At 38.6% G+C, this 23,025-nt stretch overlaps 1 protein-coding gene across 7 annotated transcripts in view; it reads left to right on the forward strand.

Moving 5' to 3' along the window:
• The window catches only part of EPHA6 (EPH receptor A6), a 394,139-nt gene that overhangs the window by 303,489 nt on the left and 67,625 nt on the right, over window positions 1-23,025 (forward strand). For 6 of the 7 annotated variants that reach the window (XM_053386366.1, XM_053386363.1, XM_053386365.1 and 3 more), the window contains 4 exons: window positions 4,189-4,297; window positions 9,691-9,761; window positions 13,497-13,622; window positions 15,983-16,168. In XM_053386366.1, coding sequence (XP_053242341.1) covers window positions 4,189-4,297; window positions 9,691-9,761; window positions 13,497-13,622; window positions 15,983-16,168 — 492 coding nt within the window. Of the gene's footprint in view, window positions 1-4,188; window positions 4,298-9,690; window positions 9,762-13,496; window positions 13,623-15,982; window positions 16,169-23,025 lie in introns of those variants that run through there. The other variant, XM_053386368.1, reaches the window with a different exon arrangement.

Raw genomic sequence — 23,025 nt, forward strand, 5'->3', positions numbered from 1 at the left:
ACTTTCCTATCTTTCACTCTGCTGGAGGGTCTGCTGGCTGATAGATGTCAAATTGCAATAACTAAAGCATGTAGCTTGCAGACAAAATTGAGCTGGTAATAGGGTGCCAGCTCACAGATGGCTGAATGCTCAACCTGCTAAAGAAAAATACTTGCACCCTTTAAATTAAGTTCAAGTCACCTTTTTTCATGCTTTACAGTAAAAATAGGAGACATCCACTCCTTGTGAAAAGGAAAAGAACTGCTGACTCCTGGCTGTGTGTGGACTGATTACATAGTAATTCAGTACTGGTCCTAGTGTATATTTTCTCACTGCTGGAGATGTACATGATTTTTCAGTCTAAGGTTCGATATGAAAGAGAAGCTAGTTATACCCATTGATGTTACTAAAATGAGGAAGTGTTTAAAAGCCTCGTTTGTGGCTTGTGTGTGCAGTTCTGGTCAGCTCACCTAAAAAATGCTATTGTAGAGTCGGAAAATGTTCAGAAAATGGAACCAGAGTGGAACAATTCCCCTGTGAAGAAAGGTTACATTTGGGGATTTCTAGTTTAAAGAAAATATGTGCAAGAGGAGACATGATAGAGGTGTATAAAATTGTGCACGTTGTGAAGAAGGTAGGGAGAGAAAAGCTTTTCTCTGTGTCTCTTAACACTTGAATTTGTGGACACCCAATTTAAGATGAATGTTGGAAGACAGACAAAAGGAAGTACCTGCTTACACAGCATATAGTTATGCTATTGAATTTTCTCTCACAAGAGGCAGTGATGGCCAGCAACTTGGATGGCTTTAAATGAGAATTATTATTATTATTATTATTATTATTATTATTATTATTATTAATTTCATTTCTATACTGCTTTATATTCTTAAGAAAAAAAAATCTCTAGCGGTTTACAACCTACATCAAAACATCAAGCATAATTAACAGGAAGCTAAATTATTATCTTAAAGATTTCAAAATAAAACCTTACTAAAGGTAATCAAATATAAAATGCACATTTAAAACAGCATCAGTAGCAAAAATATAATCGTTATCGCAATCATAGAACATATCAGCTGCTGTTGCTGCTATTCCTGCCAATGGTGGTTCATGTTGGGTGGTGCCTGTGGAAGCCAGGCTCAATGACCTGGGCTTGCTCTAAGAGACAGACAAGATAGTCTCTGGCTTCTTCAGCAGCCTAAGATTTTATAGCCAGAGTCAGTTGGGGCCCTGACCTTCCAGGCCAGGTGGGAAAGGCCTGCAAGACAGGAAGCAGGTTTTCCATGATGCAGCCAAGAATTATGCCTCTAACTACCAGTTGCTGTTTGTGAGCTCCCCACAGGCTAGCAACTGTGAGAATGGGATGCTGAACTAGATGGGCCATTGGCCCAATCAGCAGGCTTTTATAAATATTTGTAAATAATGATTTTTTAAATTAAATAATGTTAACCAAGACAGAAAATGGAAACAATTCTGTTTATATTCCACTGTTTATATCATTGAGGACAGAGTCTGCGGTAGGGTGCCTGCTTTGCATGCAGAAAGTTCCAGGTTCAGTTCCCAGGATTCCCAAATAGAGCTGGGAGTATCTCCTGTCTGGAACCCTGGAGAGGCACTACCAGTCACAGCAGACATTACTGAGCTATATGGACCTATGGTCTGACTCACCTTAAGACAGCTTTCTATGTTCCTATCCCACAATGAGATTCCCCTCTGTGCTAGCTCCTTTGTCCTTGGTGTGATTGTAGTTTAGGAATCAAACTGGTGACATTTGCATGTGTTATTTCAATTAGAAAAAAACAATTTCAGTTAAGCTCCTAATATATAGTGGTACCTCTGGATGCAAACAGGATCCGTTCCAGAGCCCCGTTCGCATCCTGAAGTAAACACAACCCGCGTCTGCATGTGCACAGGTCGTGATTTGCCGCTTCCGCGCATGCGCGTGACGTCATTTTGAGCGGCAAAACCCAGAAGTAGCGCGCTCTGTTACTTCCAGGTCGCCGCAGAGCATAACCTGAAAACTCTCAACCTGAAGCACATTTAACCCGAGGTATGACTGTACTCCTAATGATCCAGACCCGTGGGCAGTTAGTTGCCTGATAGCTTATAAAGTTCATTTGTCCCTGCCTTGGGATCCAGACTGGTTTAGCCTTTCAGTACTGTAAACTAGGCATCTGGAAAAAAAAAATGCTCAGGAAATACATTTCTACATAAGTCACACAATATTGCTTCCAATGCTACTATTCTATGAGCCTACGAATAATTTGCATTTAAGCTTGCACTTGCTTAGCAAAATTTGCAGCTTATACTGTCACCCTGAATTCCTGGTCACAAATGCCTACCCAGAGTTTTAAACAGTCTCTTCTGTTGGTCTATGTGAGAACAAAAGTCAATAGTTCCACTGGACACCTGAAGCTAATGGATTTGCATTTGTCTGGACTCGGATTTTGATCATCCTTTTTGTATCCATTGACTTTGATAATCAAGTCAAACCTCTTCTTGTGCTGATCTTATCTATAGAGAGCTGCATCTTCTAGATGATGGCAATGTGCACTCCGCTGTTATTTCCCTTCCTTTTTATTGCTTCAGAGCATCTTTTTGCTTTATTTAAAGCACCTATTGGTAGTTCAAAGATTGCATTCGATATTTGAACTGCATTCCTAGGAACTGTGTTATTACATGCATAGTTACTTGTGTGGCATCATATTTTCTTAGGTTGAATTTTTCCAAGCAATTGGGACACTAAGGAGCAGAACATGATGTGAAGTGTAAAATTGCTTCAGAATAGCTAGCTATTTGGTATTTGGGGGATTAGTTATTTAGCATTTCATAAAAAGCTTCAGCTCCCCACTTATTCTGCAGTCACTTCACCACTTCACATGCTTGACTTGTCTGTGAATAGTTTATGACAAAAGACATGAAATGCACTATTGTCATTTGCTGTCATCACATACCAGGAAACTATTGCCAGGAATATAATTACAGTGTGCATTGCAAATTGGGCAGAATTACCGCCGCTTTTATTTTCATTTTATTTTAAACTGATCTTGCTAAATTCAGTGGAAATTAAAAGCTACAGGCAAAATTCTTTAAAAATCGAGGGCAAAACTAGACACTATGCCATTCAATTAGTAATTGCATGAATGATTTGTTAAAAGCAAATTGCAGGCTTAGGAAGAAGTGGTCCAGATAGGAAACCTGGGGTCTTTAAGCCTTTGATACCTCCCCTCTGTGGGCCCAATTTTGTATTATGCCTCCTGTGACTCCTTTTTGCATTGTAAAAAAGGCTCCCCTTGGAGGAACTCAAGACATCTTACAATGAAAAAAATGAAAACAAGGCAACAAGTAATATTAAGCAAAGTTACACACAAATTCATTACAAAACATAACTTCAGAGCCAAAACTGAGACCACAGAAAATCCTCCATAGTGAAGAATTAATTAAACAATAATATAGTGTTTTCAGGGAGCAGAAAAACACTAATAAAGTGGAGGACAACTGAAAATACTGTGGTAAGGAGTTCCACATTCTGGTTGCCACAGCAGAAAACACCTGGTCCTCCACTTAACCTTGGATTCTACTATCATATTTTGATTGCCTTCATTAGCTTTGCCATTATCAATCGATGAAACATAGTGACTCAGATTGAGAGAATGCTGAATTTTGAAGTGGGTTACAGGATCAAATATCTGCATGAATAACAGGGCTCATTGGATCACTAGCTGTGATGCTCACATGATCGTTATAAGTGCAGTTGCATAATGGGGTGGCACCGGACCCCCCCATTGATGTTGCTTACTGGGAGGTAGAGTGGTGGAGTGGGGTGGGATGGTTGACAAGGTCAGTGTGGTTCAAATACCCCACCATGCTATCTGCTAGTAATGTAGACCCAAATGCTGAATAAGTGATAAATGATATGTAGATAATGTTTCAGTCCTTAAAAATGCTTGTTATATATAGCTATTACAGTATTGCTTTCAGAAATTAGACAAGAAAACAAAACCCCATTATCTCTATCCTGCCCTCGGCATCATGCCACTGTCATTTTACTCCAAAAGCAAATGTTATTGTTCTGTTTTTGCTGAAACACCAATCAAATCATAGCAATTGCCGTTATTAACAACAGATGCATTTGGCTGGTAGAGTAATGTAATTTCTTCTAAATAAAACCATTATTCAGAGATTTACTCCTGTGCGTTTCTGTTTCAGCTTCAGATATGGCAGCAGAACAGGGGCAGATTCTTGTCATTGCCACAGCGGCTGTTGGAGGATTCACGCTCCTAGTCATCCTCACTCTGTTCTTCCTCATTACTGGAAGGTAATTAACATTGGCATCGTAACTCATTTTCATGCAGGGCAATATTTATTTGATATTTTGTTTGTTACATTTATACCCTGCCTTTTCAAGAAAAAAAATGTCCAAAGTGTATCTGTGTTTGACCTAACAAGTCCCAGTGTTGTGCCAATGCTGGGGAAACTGGGCTCCTTGGAAGGGCAGTTAGGTCTGATGGCCCCATCTGCATTTGACATTTAAAGCCATATCATACTACTTTAAATAGCCATAGCTTCCCTCAGAGAATCCTGAGGACTGTGGTTTGCTAAGGGTGCTGAGAATGTTTAGGAGGCCCACTCCTATTCCCTTCACGAAGCTGCAATTTACAGAGTTACCTAGGAAGCGGGATTGACTGTTAAACCACTCTTAGAATTGTAACTCTGTGAGGGGAATAAGCTGCCTCCTCTAACAACTCTTAACCCTCTTAACACACTACAGTTCCCAGGATTCTCTGGGAGAAGCCATGACTGTTTAAAGTGGTATGATACAGCTTTAATTGTATAGTGAAAATGGGGCCTGATGTGTAAACCACTCTTGACTGCTCTGTATCGCATTTCAGTACCTTCACATAATCTGAAAATGTTTAGACTATTCCTTAGCCTGAGTGACAAAGGAACGTGATGAGCAAAGGTGTCCTCTTGTGTTGGGCTTTATAGATGTAACATTTTTAGCCATTTTGAATTTATGGTGGGAAAAACCATCTCCCCCTCCATTATTTCCAGTATAATAAATAAATACATTTGGAGGGAAACTCGCCTCCTTATCAAAGCATGATTTATGACTTAGCACTTTGAAATGTTACTGCTTATTATTTTATGAACTTCTTCAAAATATATAATGCTATACTCTCCAACATTTCTCTGATGAAAATAGGGTCATCCTATTCCATAATAACAATTTTATCATTTATACCCTGCCCGTCTGACTGGGTGGCCCCAGTCACTCTAGGCCATGGATAAGCAAACTAAGGCCCAGGGGCTGGATCCGGCCCAATCACCTTCTAAATCTGGCCTGCGGACAGTCCAGGAATCAGTGTGTCTTTACATGAGTAGAATGTGTCCTTTTATTTAAAATGCATCTCTGGGTTATTTGTGGGGCCAGCCTGGTGTTTTAACATGAGTAGAACGTGTGCTTTTATTTAAAATGCATCTCTGGGTTATTTGTGGGGCATGGGAATTCGTTCATTTTTACCCCTTCAAAATATAGTCCAGCCCCCCACAAGGTCTGAGGGACAGTGGACTGGCCCCCTGCTGAAAAAGTTTGCTGACCCTTTCTCTAGGCAGTTTCCAACATATATAAAAACATAATAAAACATAAAGCATTAAAAATCTTCCCTATACGTTCCCTTCCAATGTATTCTAAAAGTTGTATACAGTGGTACCTCGTTTTTCGAACATTTCCGTTGACGAACGTTTCAGAACTCAAACGCTGTAAACCTGGAAGTAAATGCTTTGGTTTTCGAACACGCCTTGGAAGTCGAACCAGAAACACAGCTTCCATATTGAGTTTTCCGTATTGAGTCTTCTTTTTTGAATTTTTGGTTTTCGAACATTTCGGAACTCAAACGGTCTTCCGGAATGGATTACGTTCAAAAACTGAGGTTCCACTGTAGTTACTTATCTCCTTGGTCACATAACTCCATACCCTCTGATGAAAACAGGGACATCCAAGGAAAAGCGGGATCAAATCAGAAACTGGGACAGCTTCTGTAAATCCGGGACTGTCCATGGAAAATCGGGACACTTGGAGGGTCTGTAATGCCTTAGCTTTATTCAGATAATCATAGACATACCTCCACTGCAAGAGATGAATCTGCAACCTATTGTACTCTAAGGTACCCAAATTTATCTTATTTTTTCCAGCTACAGTGATAGGAAAAGATTAAATGAAAGTTGAGCATTGAAATGATCAACATTGTAGGAAACAAAGTTTTCTGCTGTTAGATATCTGCTCTTAGAAACAGTGTTTTTATCAAGCAGAAACAGAATAAACTTGAAATTTTAGTAAATAAAATAAAAAACATTGCACAGTAGACCTGCTGGTACAATGGAAATTCAACTTCCTCTTCTCTTCCTCACACTGTACCAATCTGCTCTGGGGCACATTTGGTGGGAGGTACACCGGGGGTTGCAGGTGGGAAGAGAGGAAGATGAAATTCCATTGTGCAAGCAGAAGCCCGTTCCTCTTGCACACAGACACCATTGAATACAACTCCTATAATGTAACACATGAGTGGCAATAATTTTGGGAATTAGTATATTATCCTTGCACATAGAGAGTCTGAAGTCCTGTTTAGTGCACACTTAATAAATTGTTAGCTTTTCTATCTAGCATTGTAAGAATTACTGCACCACTTTCTGGTGCGCCCCATCATGTGCAAATTTAATTCACATAACTAATTATGGTTCACTTTGCAGTTAAAATTATGGGTGTGAATATTTTTAAAAGGCAATTGTGGCAAATTACATCACAAGATTGTCTGTAAATAGCTTTACTAACAGACATCAAATAAGACAGGATAAATGCAAACATTTCAAAGCCACAGACCTTTGAAATGATTTTGCTCAGCAAACAAATGACATTCTGAAGTGTGCTTCTCACTTTAGTGGAAAGAGAGAGTCATATTTTGATTTCTTCTTGTTTCATCACTTTTATTAGATAACATTAAGAACGTTGGAAACTATTCTTTTAATGTATCCCTGTTGAATTACATTCTTTCAATTACATAAGATATGGATTCATTTTCTGAAGTTACGTAAACATCAGGATAAAGAGACAGGGCAATTCAGAACAAATATTCAACATGTTATAGAATCTCGGGCAAATTTCAAAGTGGAAGATTGGGCTGGTATGCTACAGATGTGTTCTGATTCACCATTTAGAATTAGCAATTTGATGCAATGTTGAATCACAAGGCTGCTGATGAGTCTATTCATACTGAAGAGTCAGAAGGAAATAAGCACCTGCATCTGTATTTGACTGAATGATTTACCTGCTAACAGCACATCGGCATGCCAAGTTTTGAATGAATAAACCACAAAAATATTATGAGAGAATTAAAACTTAGGTTTGATCAGTATGAGATTTCTATATTGCTATGGGATTTTTCTGAGTTCAGTGAAGCTGTGCAACAAAGTGAAGCTCTTGTGATATGTGATGTTAGTGAATATTTTTGCTAGGGAAGGAATGAATCTCCCAGCAGCACAAGAATGTTCATAAAGCATCCAGATTGTCTGAAGAAAGTTAAAGTTCATTTTAGAAGGAAAAAGGAAAAAGGGAAGATGCTTGAATAGGTAAGGAAGGCTAAAAGTAGTAGAAATTTGATTGAGTGCAAGTCCTAGAACTCCAAAGGGACAGTTTGAGCCCAGCAGCGAAAATGGCTGTAAGAGGGGGAAACCCGAACCAAATGACTGTGATGAAATGGACAAAATGGATGAGAAGTAGAGGAAGGGACTCGCTAATGAAAAAACATTGGTAATGAATTAATGATCATAGGGGAATAAGGAAAAATGATTCTGGAAGCTATTGAAGGCACAGGAATCAATGAAAAAATTGAAGAGGAGGAGTGAAATTAAGGAAAGAAGGCTCTAAGAAGAACACTACAATTTTTATTGTATGAAGCTGCTGTCAGGGAAGAGTTAGAAGTTTTCAGTTTATCAGAGGGAGAAAGCATTCCCCAAGGGGGGAAGGAGAGCAGTGAATCTAATAGAACGGAGCAAGAGGAACAACAGGGAGGGACTGGCTGTTCACAGGAAAGGAAAGGGTTAAGTTCTAGCTCAGATTCAGAGGAGGGGAGATACAAGCCAGCTCTAGCCAGGAGGTTAGAAAAAAGAGCGGGAAAACGAAGGGAAAGGCGCCTTCGCCATTTTGAGAGTGGCTGGTCACGGAGAAGCAGAGCTCAGAAGGTATCTGAAAGAAGTGACTCTGAGGAATAATAGTTAAGAACTGTTTATAAGATTATTTGGTTAATACACAATAAAAAGTTATAAAAGAACAAGAAGTGTTTGTGTGGTGATCTGAAGAGGACAACGACCAGTCCTGACAGCTGCTCATAAATTTTTTGAAATGTGACTAGGAAATGGCTGGATATAAACTGAAGAACTGAATACAAATATTCCTATCCTAGGGGCAAGAGGAGTAGATGCCATTGGGCTCATATGACTTGCAGTAACCCAGTGGGATTTTTCCCATTTAGAACAGCAGGCCCATCAGAGACTGAGAAATACCTGGGTGGTAGAGCCAATCCTACCCCTGGAAGCTCCTGTTTTGGTAAAGGACAGATTTAGCCCCTTTTAGCTGTACAGTGGTACCTCAGGTTAAGTACTTAATTCGTTCCGGAGGTCCATTCTTAACCTGATACTGTTCTTAACCTGAAGCACCACTTTAGCTAATGGGGCCTCCTGCTGCTGCCGCACCGCCAGAGCCCGATTTCTGTTCTTATCCTGAAGCAAAGTTCTTAACCTGAAGCACTATTTCTGGGTTAGCGGAGTGTGTAACCTGAAGCGTATGTAACCTGAGGTACCACTGTATTACAGCTTGCAGGCTAACTCCATCCTTGGTTTCATTTCTTAGTCATGTGAAGCGTCATCCCAGAGTGTGGTGGTTCCTAGTAACCTTTTATTTTTGCACAGATTTTTTCACATAGATGAGGAAAGTTTGTGTTCCCATTGTAGATACATTAAAAAAAATACATCTTCATTGCTACCTAAGCCCTCTTCAGGTGTCCAATAATGAATATGTGTAGGGATTTCCAAAAATGTATTGACTTAAGTATAGGACCCCTGGACAGTTAAGTCCAATCAGAGGCGACCATGGGGTGCATCGCTGATCTCACTTCAGGCCAAGGGAGCTGGCGTTTGTCCACAGACATCTTTCCAGGTCATCTGGCCAGCATGACCAAACCTTTACCTTTTTAGTGTATTGAGTAGCCCCTGTATGTATGCATGCATGCATGCATGAATGAATATAAGGCCCCTTCTACTGAGACAAGAACCCTGGTCCATCAAATCTCTTGTCGCTGTCAGTGGAGCTTTGTGCATTGTTGGGTCATTTTCAGAGTAACATCAGTCACACATTTTCTAGATGTGTTGCTGATCCATGTCTTGGTGACTACAGGATGGTTCTTGCTAGCACATTCTCAGAAGTACCTTCATGAGTTTGGTTTTCACAGGTACTAAATAAATGGAAAGGGCTTCAGTACAGTTATTTATTACCAAGTATGCCATTATTTTATTTGGTTGCTGTTTTTCTAGCTGCCCTCTACAATTAATATGGCTTTTGTAAGTTTAGTTCATAAAAGAAAAATAATCAGCATGTAAATTCAATGTCATTCCTTCTGTGGTGTTTAAAGAAGTGAAATGGTGTTCATTTTCTTAAAGGTGCCAGTGGTATATAAAGGCAAAAATGAAGTCTGAAGAAAAACGAAGAGCTCATTTGCAAAATGGACATTGTAAGCAAAGTTATCGGTGATGTTTCCTATTTAAATAAAGAATGATCATTGCATTTTTTATGTATTTTCACTTCTTATATCTGGCTGAAAGAGATAGAAATATTCTATCCTTCCACGACTTATCATATACGCACATCTCCTAAATTTACTTGTGGCTTAAGTGTACCTTTAGAACTCCACATAAAAAGTAGTACCTTCATGTTGAGGGAAACACCATGAACGCCACAAAAACTTTTCTTAACATTGAAGTGATTGGCTCCACCTAGAGATGGTAGAGAGATTCAGTTTAGCTCACATTTAAAGGCACATCTACCTAATTCACAAAACACAGCTACAATTTGCACTTGTCTGAATTTTGCAATTTTTGATCTACCTAAGTAATGTGTACAAAAATGCATATACTAGTAAAGTATGCATAAAAATAATATTTTAGTGAAAATAACATACAAAAATGCTTTATATTAGGGAAATTTGTGTTGCAAAAGTGTCTATATTAGGCAAAATCACATATGAACAATTGTATATTATTATGAGAAATTGAAATTTATAGATCCATCCATCCCTAGTTTCACTCCTGCTCAGACGTGTTTATTATTATGACTAAATAATAAACATAGTAAAAACTAGAATTTCAGCATAAGTTTTAAATAAACATTAAAATGGTCAAAGTAGAATATAACTATCAATATACTAATTAAATAGATTTAAAATATGTATCCAAGGAAATATAAATTATATTAAAAGGTATTTTTTAAAATAGAATTTGACTATGAGTTGTGTCAATTTATGACTGTTTGTGGGTCTGTGTGAACTTTTGCTTCCTTTGACTTATGGCTATTGCATAAAATCTAGCTACATTTCTAGTGACACAAGGATTCCATTTGGACAAGAGGCAACTTAAATTAGGGTTGCCATATGAGTTGCAATGGGTTGCAATGAGAATCCAGACACAACAGTTGTTGAGTTTTTGTTTGTTTTTGTTTGCTTTTTTAAAAATCTCAACAACAAAACCAAAGCTTTTTAGCTTTTTTTTGTAAATTTGCCAAAAAATCAGCACTGCCAGGTTGTTTTCCCAGACATAGGCAACTGACTTCCAAAAATTCCACCAGGACACCATTTTCAATGGAAGAATCCTAGCAATGTCCAAGAAATTGCAGACAGCCCTAACTTAAACAGAATTCCTCCGTTCTCCCTGGTACTTTGCGTACAAGCGGGGTTATGAGGGAAGTGTCTATGTATCTAAAATGTCAAATTAATAAATACATCAAACCCTCCACTTATAGATCAAAAGTGTACCACAAAGTGAGTCTTCCATTATATTTTAAACCTACGTTATTCCAGGGTGCTTGTTTGGGGCTGTAGGGATAACTCCCTACCACCTCTTTAAACTTCAAAATAAATGCATTTTATCTGTGTTGAAAATGTTTTTGTTAATTTCCACCTGCTCTTCCTTATGTGATTTTCTCTCAACTTTCTAACTTACCCCTGCCAGAAACCACATTACACTTATTTGCCAAAAATGAATGTTTATCCCTTTAGTTGTGATTTCATTCTCACTTCTAACATTTTCATAGTGAAATAATTTCCATAAAGGAAAAACAGAAATGGGTCACAAAGGAGACAAGAATTTCGAATTCATTGTCATTTCTTCCACATATTTAAAGCGTGTAATATCAATGTAGCCTATACAAAAATTCAACATGAATCAATTTATCATTCTTCCTAACCACAAGCTCTGTGCTTCCGTGTTGTTCTCCCTAACAACAATAGAACAGTGAGATGGGACGGTTGAGAGGCAAAGTACAGCTAGTATACCTGGGGTAGGTAAGAATAAGAATGTTGCTTAAAAAAAAAAGAAATCTGAGGAGACAAATTAATTTTATTTATTTATTACATTTATATGGTGTTTATAGGAGGGCTTTGTGTACATGCACTCCCATCAAGGACTGCATGTACACAAAGCCCTCCTATAAACACCATATAAATGTAATAAATAAATAAAATTAAACACAGAAAGGGGGACAGAGAGAGAAAAGACAAAAGCAACTTCGTGACCTGCTCACCATCCAACTCCTGGTGATTTGAGCTGAAGTGGCCTCTCCCCTCTAAACTGCCACTGCAGGACCACTTAAAAACCATCTTGCCAATCTGCCATCATGCAGCCACTTTGAGGAAGTGAGAGAAGACAGAGCAACCTGTCAGATTACCTGATTGAAGAAAGCAGCACGAAAAGAGCAGGAGACAGCATATATTTAGCTGTCAATTAGACTGTGAAATGCATGGGAGGCGTCTGCTGCAAATAAAAGTTTTGAACCGCTGTATTTTTACTGTGCATCACTTCAGACACTTTTTAAGTGGAAAGGCAATTAATGCAGAATATAAATAACTGATAATAATAAATAAGAAGAGGAAGCCAGCTCCTGAGGAGCTAGCTTCTCACCCCATCCCCCTTCAACAAAGAAGAAAAGGAACTATCTCAGACAGCACTGGAAGGCATGCATACTGTGGGTGGGTGTGGTGTGGGTGTGGGTGGGTGTAATGAAGGGAGGTTTTGGAATGTACATAGTACTCTTATGTACTATAGCACTATATTTCTATATTTATCAAATTTATAGCTAGTCCTTCCTCCTAAAGGAGCCTATGATGGCATATTGCTTAAGTTGTTGTTGTTTAGTCGTTTAGTCGTGTCCGACTCTTTGTGACCCCATGGACCAGAGCACGCCAGGCACTCCTGTCTTCCACTGCCTCCCGCAGTCTGGTCAAACTCATGCTGGTAGCTTCGAGAACACTATCCAACCATCTCGTCCTCTGTCGTCCCCTTCTCCTTGTGCTCTCCATCTTTCCCAACATCAGGGTCTTTTCCAGGGAGTCTTCTCTTCTCATGAGGTGGCCAAAGTATTGGAGCCTCAGCTTCACGATCTGTCCTTCCAGTGAGCACTTAGGGCTGATTTCCTTAAGAATGGAAAGGTTTGATCTTCTTGCAGTCCATAGGACTCTTGAGAGCCTCCTCCAGCACCATAATTCAAAAGCATCAATTCTTCGGCAATCAGCCTTCTTTATGGTCCAGCTCTCACTTCCATAGTTAACAACTGGCATATTGTCTAACTTACAAGGAAGGGAAGTTTAAACCACTTCCCTTTCTCCAACAATTGCTTCAAGGGAGAATGAAATCTGAGCCCCCACACAGTGGGTACATGGTGGACAGAGACATTTTCCTGACTTTTCGGCAAATAAGTTGCTGTTGCTTGCTAGGCAGATGAGAGGGGTGAAGAAAGTGGTAGAAAGGGCAGTGTGGTGCAAACACAGTGGCAGGACTTGTTTGATTGCCTCCACTTGTATGTTTGAACCAAACTGCCTTTCTTGCCCAATAAGTAGCAGTTCAGCTGCCAGTAGGACATGTAAGTCCCTGCCCCCTTCCCACTGTCTGCTAAGGGGTGGGGGCATTACAATAGTGGTCTTTTATGTACTTAATAACATCAAGTTTTATACGTAAATACAGTAGTCACAGAACGTTTGAGTTAAAGTCCTTTTTTAGAAGAAGGTTCTGTTAAAATTAGTTGGTAATTAGTAAATGTTCTTAGATGTATATGAAGGAAGCGGAATCTGGAATTAGATTTACTGTTATGATTATGAACTACTTCTTAATAGTCCCATTTGATTTGATTTATTTTTCCTGTGTGTGTGCTGCCTGAATCATTTCTGTCTAAAGCAAAAACAATATTTCTGGTTTTACAGTGCGATTCCCAGGAACTAAAACATACATTGATCCAGACACCTATGAAGACCCATCACTTGCTGTTCATGAGTTTGCTAAGGAGATAGATCCATCACGAATTCGTATTGAGAGAGTAATTGGGGCAGGTAAAAATTCATCACACTTAATTTCCAAGTATAACTAATAAGTACTCTTTTTAATACAGGTAAGCTGATCATCTCCATCAAGACCTGTATGGGAATCTAATCTGTATAAAAAAGGAATGTAGTTTTCTAATAGGTGAAGATACTTCAAAGTATCACTCACATCATTACACATATTTAGCCACATGAATTGATTGGTTGGTTGGTTGGTTGGTTGGTCTTGTAAGAGAAGGAAATAGGTTCTGGTTCTGATCTAGAACCTTACTATGCCTGAATTGCTTTTGCTTCTTCCTGTGGCTGATAGAACTCAATGGGTATTATTATTTTTTGCTTCCCAGCCATCTGTATTTGTATAGGCTGCCCAGTAACATATGCCATCTCAGCTCTGTTGCTTTATATGGAATTTACCCACTAGGTTACTTCCTCTGATTTGTATTTTTATGACTGTTTGGTTGTGCTTGTCCACACATATATATGTTCCTCTGTGTCTAGGCCAGAAATCATATTTGGAACAATCTCTAACTTGGCTTACTTTTTCCAAGAGAGATTTCATAGAATATTGAACTATTTTTTTTATAAATAAGATTTATATTTCATTTTTCTGCACTAAAAAGGTAATAAATGCAACCTTATTTTTATTTGAATGGAAATTACTATTTGGAATAGAATTAATTCAAAATTCTATGCCTTAATTTCCTTATTTTATGGCCTTCTAGTAAGCAGCACATGCATACTGCTACAGTACAGTTCTTCAAACAAAATTGTTGTGGTTTGTTATTAAGGCAAGTCGAGACCATGAAATATTAAAATTAGGCTGTGGGAGGGGGATGTCCTCCCATAAATATGAGATTATTACTAGTTCTCTGGAGGTTCTGCAGTGGTCTACCCTTCCCCATAATCCCTCCTCTTCTTTCTGACTGGCAGGGCAGTTGTGTCTTATTTATGTACAAGTAAAAGTGGTAATTTCCACTTGTGGATGGAAGTAGCACAACAGATTTTTAGACAGGATTTGTGTTAATTTGTTTAGGAATGCTAGAATGTCTTTCTTATTAGCACAGCTTACTTACTTAGCCAAACCTTTATTAGGCTTTACAACTGATTTTTTGTGTGAATGGCTATTCTTAATAATGTAGTTTTCACCATCTGTACTTTCCTGTCTTTCATTTGCCTCTCAGCTCACAATTTATAATAACCCCAGCCACAACTGTGATGTATGTTGTCTTCTTCTATATTTATAAACACAGTCTTAAGTTGAAATTCTGTTAGTGCTTGAGTATCTACAAACAACTTATTTTTAGCAAAGGGAATTAATAATTACACTATAATAGAAAATGTCCACCAACAGAGGTGTTGTTTACCTCAGGAATTAATATAGTGGTGTTTTATAGCTGTATCAGCTAACTACATTGCTGATAATGTGAATCCTTTTGCTCCTTTTGGACTGCGCAGACTGATTAAAGAAGAGGTAGCAGCGATGAAAAAAGTCATAAGAAAAAAACAAATCTTCATGAGTCATTCTGAGAAATATCAGGATTATTTTCTATATGCTACTACCTGGTACAACAAAATTAGCAGTTGATAAGTGGTGGTTAAATATCACCAATGGCTATGAGTGAAATTAGATATATAATTTCCTTTTAGGGAAACGTTTTCTTGTGTAATTTCCTCTTTTGGGGGGGTGTAACCCATAACACTAAAAAAGGGATAAAAGAGGGCAAGATATGCATAAATGTGCATGTACTAATTTATACAAAGAGATACAAAATAATAAATTTAAATAAAAATACATTTCACCATAGCGCTCAGTCTGGTCTCCAGAAGCTGATGGGCAGCTTCAAGATGCCTGTTCTCCCTTTTAATGGTTCTTTGTTTTTACAGCAAACTTGGAGTGGGTAATTCTTAGGGGACTCCTTCAAACAGAGAACTGCCCTCTTAAAGTAGGACACATGACCACACTACTATTGTTATTTTTCCATTTCTCAGAGATGTCTGAATACACAGTTCCAAAAATGGACCTTCGAAGTTAGATTGCTATTTTATTCAGCTCTGTGGAATAGAATGCAGTTGTACTTCCTTGAATGTTTATTTGATGTTTTCTTGTATGTGACTTGGTCTGTTTTCTCCATGTATTAACTCACTAATTAGGATTCTTTATTCCTGTGTAGATCCTATTTATAATTTGTAGGATTTTAAGCATTTGTTACATGCTTTGAGCACACATTGAAGTGAAAGGATTCTTTTGGAATTGTTCGTACTTATTCAGGCATTAAACTCTGAAACTGCTACAATGATATCTGTCTCAAAGGCTTAGATCTTAAACACATACACTGCTAACAATCTAACCAACTGCTTTTTAACTTAAGGTGAATTTGGAGAAGTATGCAGTGGTCGCCTGAAAACGCCTGGGAAAAGGGAGATTCCAGTGGCCATTAAAACTTTGAAAGGTGGATATGTGGACAGACAGAGAAGAGATTTTCTACGAGAAGCTAGTATAATGGGGCAGTTTGACCACCCAAATATTATCCGCCTTGAAGGAGTTGTTACAAAAAGTAAGTTGCTTAGGACATTTTTTTTCATATCATAATTCTTGTCTTTTTGCTGCACTTATCCCAATCCAGATGTGAGTTTCTACATACAGTTGTGCTGCTTAATAGGGAAAAGCACGTACAAAGGGTATTTTGTCCAGTTACTACACTGGGACTACATTCACAATGATAAACAGCATATCTCTTCTTTGTGACACTCTTCTTCATTTGATTAAATATTTACCATATTTTCCCATGTATTGGACAAGGTTTTTTTACTCAAAAATCATGTCAAAAAACTGGGGTCGTCCAATACACAGATAGTGGCATTGGTGGTGGTGGGGAGAGAAGCAGCGCGCCGCCAGCCAGCTCATTGGTGGGAGCACAGCTTCCCCTGATGCCGCAGTGAGCGGGGAGCGATCTGGGGGATGTTTCCTGCCCATAGCTGCTTGGTGGGGGGGAGAGGCTCAACAATTTTGGGTCATCTCCCCTCATTTTCCTAAAATTGAGTCCCCAAAAATAAGGGGGGGTCTTATACATGGGGGTGTCTTACAGACGGTTCTGATTTGACCTATTCAAATTCTGTTATCATCAGTAAAAATAAATTGTACCCAGTGTATTGTTTTGAATATTCTCCATAAGATCTAAAAGGGAAGACAAACACAATAATCTGCATAATATACAGTAGTATATTATGTATACAGTAGTATACAGTACTTGTGGACTATCATTTTAACTAATAATACTTCTGCCACTTAACAAAAAGGTAACCAAAAATGACCAGGGGTAGAACAAATAATAGTGATCTTCATTGTAGGGGCAAATATTTCATATTCATAGTTGCAGGTAAGTTCATGGGGTTTCTGAAGACTTGTGGATGTGCAAAACAAATCAGGAATAAATGTTTTATTACACTATGTATTGTGTAATTAAGCCAATTGCATCAAATAGATGAGGGTCTGCTATTTAAATGGAGAATGCTAAGCTTGGCAATAGTGCTTAACAGGCAGACAATCAGCTTATTGTCTATTAGCTATGATACAAACTAATATGCACAGTAACTTTTAAAATACTAAAAGTATATATCTGATTTTGCAGCGTCCTTTCAACAAAACAAAACTTTTCATTCAGATAATGTGGAAGTTTCAGTATATGCCTGAATCTACCTTTCTGCAATTCCTGTTCCTTTTAAACAATTGACTTTTAGGGGACCTCTCCCAATGTTGAAACACAAAAGCAAACAGCAGTTTGGGCCATAAAACAAACTATACATATGTGTAGTGCTTTTTTCTGGGGGGACGCATACCCCTAAAAAAATTGTGAATCTTTGTACTTTTGTCCATTTACTGTATTTATTTTTCCCAATTTGAACTATAAAATGGTGATTTTCTTGAGTCAAAATGAGAGTACCCCTAAACATTTTTTAAGAAGAAAAGCACGGCATCTGCAGATGGATCTTAAATACCGGTTAGTTTGTTCATTCTCTTCTAGGAGTTATACAGTAGGAATCATGTTTTCAAGACAAAATTCTTGCTGTCACCACCTCATCAGATTTGATTCTTTGTCATGCTTCCTTATGTTCATAGCTATTTTAAAAGTGTTCTTAAAGCTTCTGCAAACGGATGTGTTGACAGCATGAGAAAATTCCATCCTTGTGTTGTTGCAGTGTAATTAAGCTTTCTTATTTTTATTCTAAATTACAAGATAATATCACTGCTACTATAACACATGATAATATGGCAAAAACACTCAAAAGCATAAGCTAATGAGAGATAATATCTAAAGGTATTAATAGTTGTGTAGGGGTACCACAGTATACTTCTTTTCCCTCTCACCCTTGCACATCCTGGTGCAACAGCAATGTCTCAAACACCAAGTACTCTGGTAAATGTGGTTTTTCCATTATACCTTGATTTCTTAGTGTGGACATCAGGCATCCCAGGGCTCCATGTATGCCCAGTAGAATCCTTCACATAGGGCCCTCAGCCATGTTGTTATGACAGCACCTGACACCCAATTTAAGGACATGGGCTTCTGGGGAAATTACAGTTAAATGAGAACCTCGATCCCAGGAACACAGCTGTTGCAAAATTCAAGAACCTGTGAAGAAGAAAGGAAACAACAGGGTACAAGATTGGTATGCTGCAGTGAAAAATACTGTGTGCTAGCTTTTGCTTGTTGTAAGTTAGCTAACCATACAATATCTTTTAAAAAAAGGAACCTATATTGAACTTTTGGTTATAGGGAAATATAGTTAAATTGAACAGATTAATTCAGAGGCAGATAATTAATCAGTGAAAAACACTTTAATGGGCTGGTGTAAAATGTAAAGCAGCTTCATTTTGAAAACTGCTTACACTAAAGTAGTTCAATTTGAGTCTGTGAGAATACTGTAGATTGAGCAGTTTCTGAGTTGCAACACAGCATCCCTAGCAATGGGATAATTATCAGATAGAATCTGACACTGGACTTACTGAGACATACACCACTATAAGTGGTTAATGAATCACTTTCTGTCAGTGAGAAACAGAGTTGGTCTGCAGTACTTAGGCAGAGACTTTCTCCTTAGGTTAGCCATAAGTTATTAAGCTGTAACCATTGCCTGTATATAGTCCTTCAGTTAGTAGGAAATGCAATCCATCACAATGTTTTTATCTGTTGACCTAAAAGGGGCGAAAAAACTCCACCAGATTACATGATTACAATACGTGTGAGAATTCCAGTTTGAAATTACTGATGAATGAAACAGCACAAATAATTTTTGTGTTGTATAATATCAGGAAAACAAGCATTAGCAGTCATGTACAACTCAAGTTACAGAGTATGGCTTAGCTCCTTCATTCCTGTGAGCAGAAAAGGGGGGGGTTCAGTGTTCTCCAGCAGCCAGCCCCCTGTGCCATCTGTTGACTGATGCTCTGGAATATTGCGAGAAGTCGTACAGGGAAGTATAGTGGGAAGGAGGAATTAGTAAAAACATTCTTACCCCCTCTTCTGCCAGAAGGAACTTCCATTAGAACAGTTTATTGTTAATAGAAAAGCAACTTGGGATCCAAGACTGTGTGGTCTTCTAAATAAAGGATCCTATATCATCTTCCAGGAGCATTCTTTCAGATTTCAGTAATTCTTATTCTTCAAAGAGGAACACCGTGGGTTGGATCCAGAACAGCTCTTCCTCCACTCACAGAAAGCAAGGGAAATATTTTAACTGGTTCCCCATGCAGCTCTGCACTGCTTCCTACACTACTCTAGAAAGCCCATCCCCGCAACCACCCAAAGCAGCTGTTCAATGGGGCATAAGAAGCTGCAGGGGGAGGGTTGCAATGAGCCAAAATTGCTTATTCTGCTTCTATGAACAGGAACACTCCTGCATGAAATAACATTTTTAAACATTACTGTGTTAGAATGTTCTTAATTCTAACTGTTTTTAGAATCTTCTAACCATTTCTTGAATGCCCTTTAAAAAATAAAATGTGGATATGTTTGCCACCCATGCTCCTTTAGGTGGAAAAGTGGGATATAAATTCAATAAATCAGCATCAGAATTATCCGTCACATTTATGTGGTTCCAGCCTCATATAATTTCCGATTTCCTATCTGCTTGCACTATGCTCACATAGGGCATATTTCAACCATTCTGTCTCATTGGAGAATTCTAACAGTCATCCTCCCATCTAACCCAGTTTGCTGTTTTATAATACTGAAATTCCAGATTCTGAAGTATTTCCATTTTCTTGAGGCAGATATGTGTAGTCAATGATTTCCAGAGTTCAGCTTTAAATTTGGAATTGCTTTGTTGCATGTTGTGGTCACCTTGGCTATTCCATTTACACAAAGTATATGTCCTGCAACGTGGATGACTACTACTCAATAAAAGAACAAAAGCAAGAATTCACTCACACCATTTTTGCTTTAGAAACATTATTTATTTTGTAGGCTTCAGTTTAAAAAGACTCATTTGTTTTATTTAAAATCCGTTGACTGATTTGCTTGTTGAGAGTAGACAGAGGAAACTTTTTTTGTTTGAGGTCAGTCTACTTTAGTGATTGCTTTCAACTTGCCTTTGGAAGTGTATCATCATGTGCCAATTTCTGATTTCACACTGAGCTTTTTTGGCCAAATCTAAAACTGCAATGGCTACCTTTCCAAAATGAATTTCCAAGAATGTGCATCTCGATCAGATGTTGACAAAGCCAGGATAAGAACTCCTGAGGCTCAGGCATTAATTTGACTACCAGACTGCATAAAATACTGAATTTGTGTCAGCATTGGAAAATCCTCTCAATAGATTCTTTGCAGCTGACTTTCTTTATGCTCCAAAAAGAGCTGGTAACTCATTAAAAGGCATTTGCAAAGTAATTGGCTCTTTAAGAGTAACTGTTCTCAAAATTAAAAGGGTTATTCAGACTTGGTTCAGTTTATTCTTTTGAAAGATTTATATTCATTTTCATAAGAGGATAAATATCATTCTCCGTAAAGATTCAGATTTATGCACCCAGACATGATCTTTAGAATGAAAGTCAAGAAGTATATTACATTGCTGTTGTGTACACTCCAGTTCCACAAGCAATGATAATTTCCAGGGGTTCCAGCATGTCTGTGTGGTGGTACACATTGGAACCATTTTGATTTGTATTTAATTTGCTATGAAAAACCTATGACTTTTCTTTCTCAGCCCAAGAGCATTAATATTTATTGTATAATACAAAATCACTGTTGAAAGTAAAGTGCAGATAGATGACTGACCTGGATCCCACTTATTTTATTTCTTCTGGATCTAGCCACCATTTTAATTTCTCACAATGTCTGTGGCCTAGCATTGCTCTGAGATAATTAAAGGGATAACTAAACCATTTGCCCCTTCATCTTCCAACACCGCCTCTTCCCAGTCTTCTCCCTCTTCTCACTCATTGTCCCACCACCACTTTCTGGACTTTTAGCTGTCTTCCCTAAGTGGCCCCCCCAGTGGGTTCCTTCCACCACTCCTTCGTGTCCAACCAGTCCATTACATCAGGGGTCTGGAAGAAGCAATGTGCTTCATATATAGATTGTGTGAATTCAACTTACCATATTTACACAAATCTAATGTGCCATTAGGACGCGGGTGGCGCTGTGGGTAAAACCTCAGCTCTTATGACTTGCCGATCGCATGGTCGGCGGTTCGAATCCCTGCGGTGGGGTGCGCTCCCGTTGCTCGGTCCCAGCGCCTGCCAACCTAGCAGTTCGAAAGCACCCCTGGGTGCAAGTAGATAAATAGGGACCGCTTACTAGTGGGAAGGTAAACGGCGTTTCCGTGTGCGGCTCTGCCTCGCCAGGGTAGCTTTGTCACGCTGGCCACGTGACCCGGAAGTGTCTGCGGACAGCGCTGGCTCCCGGCCTATAGAGTGAGATGAGCGCACAACCCTAGAGTCTGTCAAGACTGGCCCGTACGGGCAGGGGTACCTTTACCTTTACCTTTAATGTGCCATTGAATCTAATGCACACCCCAGTTTTCAAAACCTTGAAACCAAAAATAGTATTTGCTGGTGAATATAAATGCACCATCAAATCTAATGCACACCCTCATTTTCACATCTTAATTTGGCCAAAAAAGGTGTGCATTATTTTTAAGTAAATACGGTCAGGGCCTTGTAGAGCCAGGCAGAGGCCCGGGCCAGGTAGATAATGTGCCCCCCCTTTATTTTTTATGCTGGGGATAACTGAAGTCTTATAAATAAGTAAGTATATAAATAATTTTCACAAAAGTTATGCTGACAAATAATTTTATTTCAAGGCTTGAACCGTATCTGCATATAAAGACAAAATGGAAAATATAGATAAATATGCTGACCGAGGCCCCCTTTGGAATTGGATGCCCAGGCCAAGTGCCCATATGCCCCCCCCCAATCTGGGCCTGAATACAGTATATCAACTCAGCTCTGATTATGAGCATTTAGATTGGGATCTGAGGAGCCTGTACACTGATTGACAGAACCAAAAGTGAGAGCCAGTTGGTGACTGTGCCAACTTTTGGATTGTGGCTAACACTTAGAGGCGAATCTTACTATTTAAATGTTGGAAGTCATTTAAAGTTATTTCCAAGCCACAAGTAAAGATCATAACTTTAAAAAAAAAGTTTACATCAGTCACAACTGACATTAGGGTTAGGTGTAAAATAAGTTGGTCTGGGAACATGACAGCTTAACTTGTTTGTTAATTTGTCCATTGTGCTTTTGTCAAATACACAGTTTCAGTGTCAGTGGACTGTACAAATGCATCATTCATCAGAATATTTTCCCCCTGACATTAGCATTTTTAGAGTGGTTATAACAACTTGTAAATACTGCTTTTTCTGAAGCATTTGAACCTGTCAGGAACTGTAGCTGGCTGAAACACTGTTATAACATAAATGCAACACAAGCACATGGTCATAGTCTGAGATGCTTTGCTTCTGCACAATACAACTAAGCACTTATTTTGACAATACAGCTAAGCGCTTCTTTGCTTACCCAGCAGATCTTGGGGTTGTGCCATTTGCTGTTTGTAACAAATAATTTTAATAAGATATAAGTTTTGTGCTGTTCTCAGCATCCTGCTAATTTCAGTGGGTTATATTGCATTTAGTAATAACTAGGGCAGCCAAAATGAACCTGTATAGTTGGAAACAATTTAAACTTCCTAAAATCTTTATGATATCATATGTCTATGTTAAAACAATAAAACTATATTATAGCATGGGCAACACCAATTTGGGGCACTAGAACAGGGGGTGGGAACTGCATAGCTCAACAATGGGGCTGAAACTCAATCATATAGGCATTTAAGCGCTGGGTTTAGCCATTTAGGGAATTGGAAATGAGCAGCAGCAAGCCTCACACTTGTGATATCCCTGTTCCCCTTCCCCT

Source organism: Podarcis raffonei, chromosome 4 (assembly GCF_027172205.1).
Source record: "Podarcis raffonei isolate rPodRaf1 chromosome 4, rPodRaf1.pri, whole genome shotgun sequence".
Classification (NCBI taxonomy): domain Eukaryota; kingdom Metazoa; phylum Chordata; class Lepidosauria; order Squamata; family Lacertidae; genus Podarcis; species Podarcis raffonei.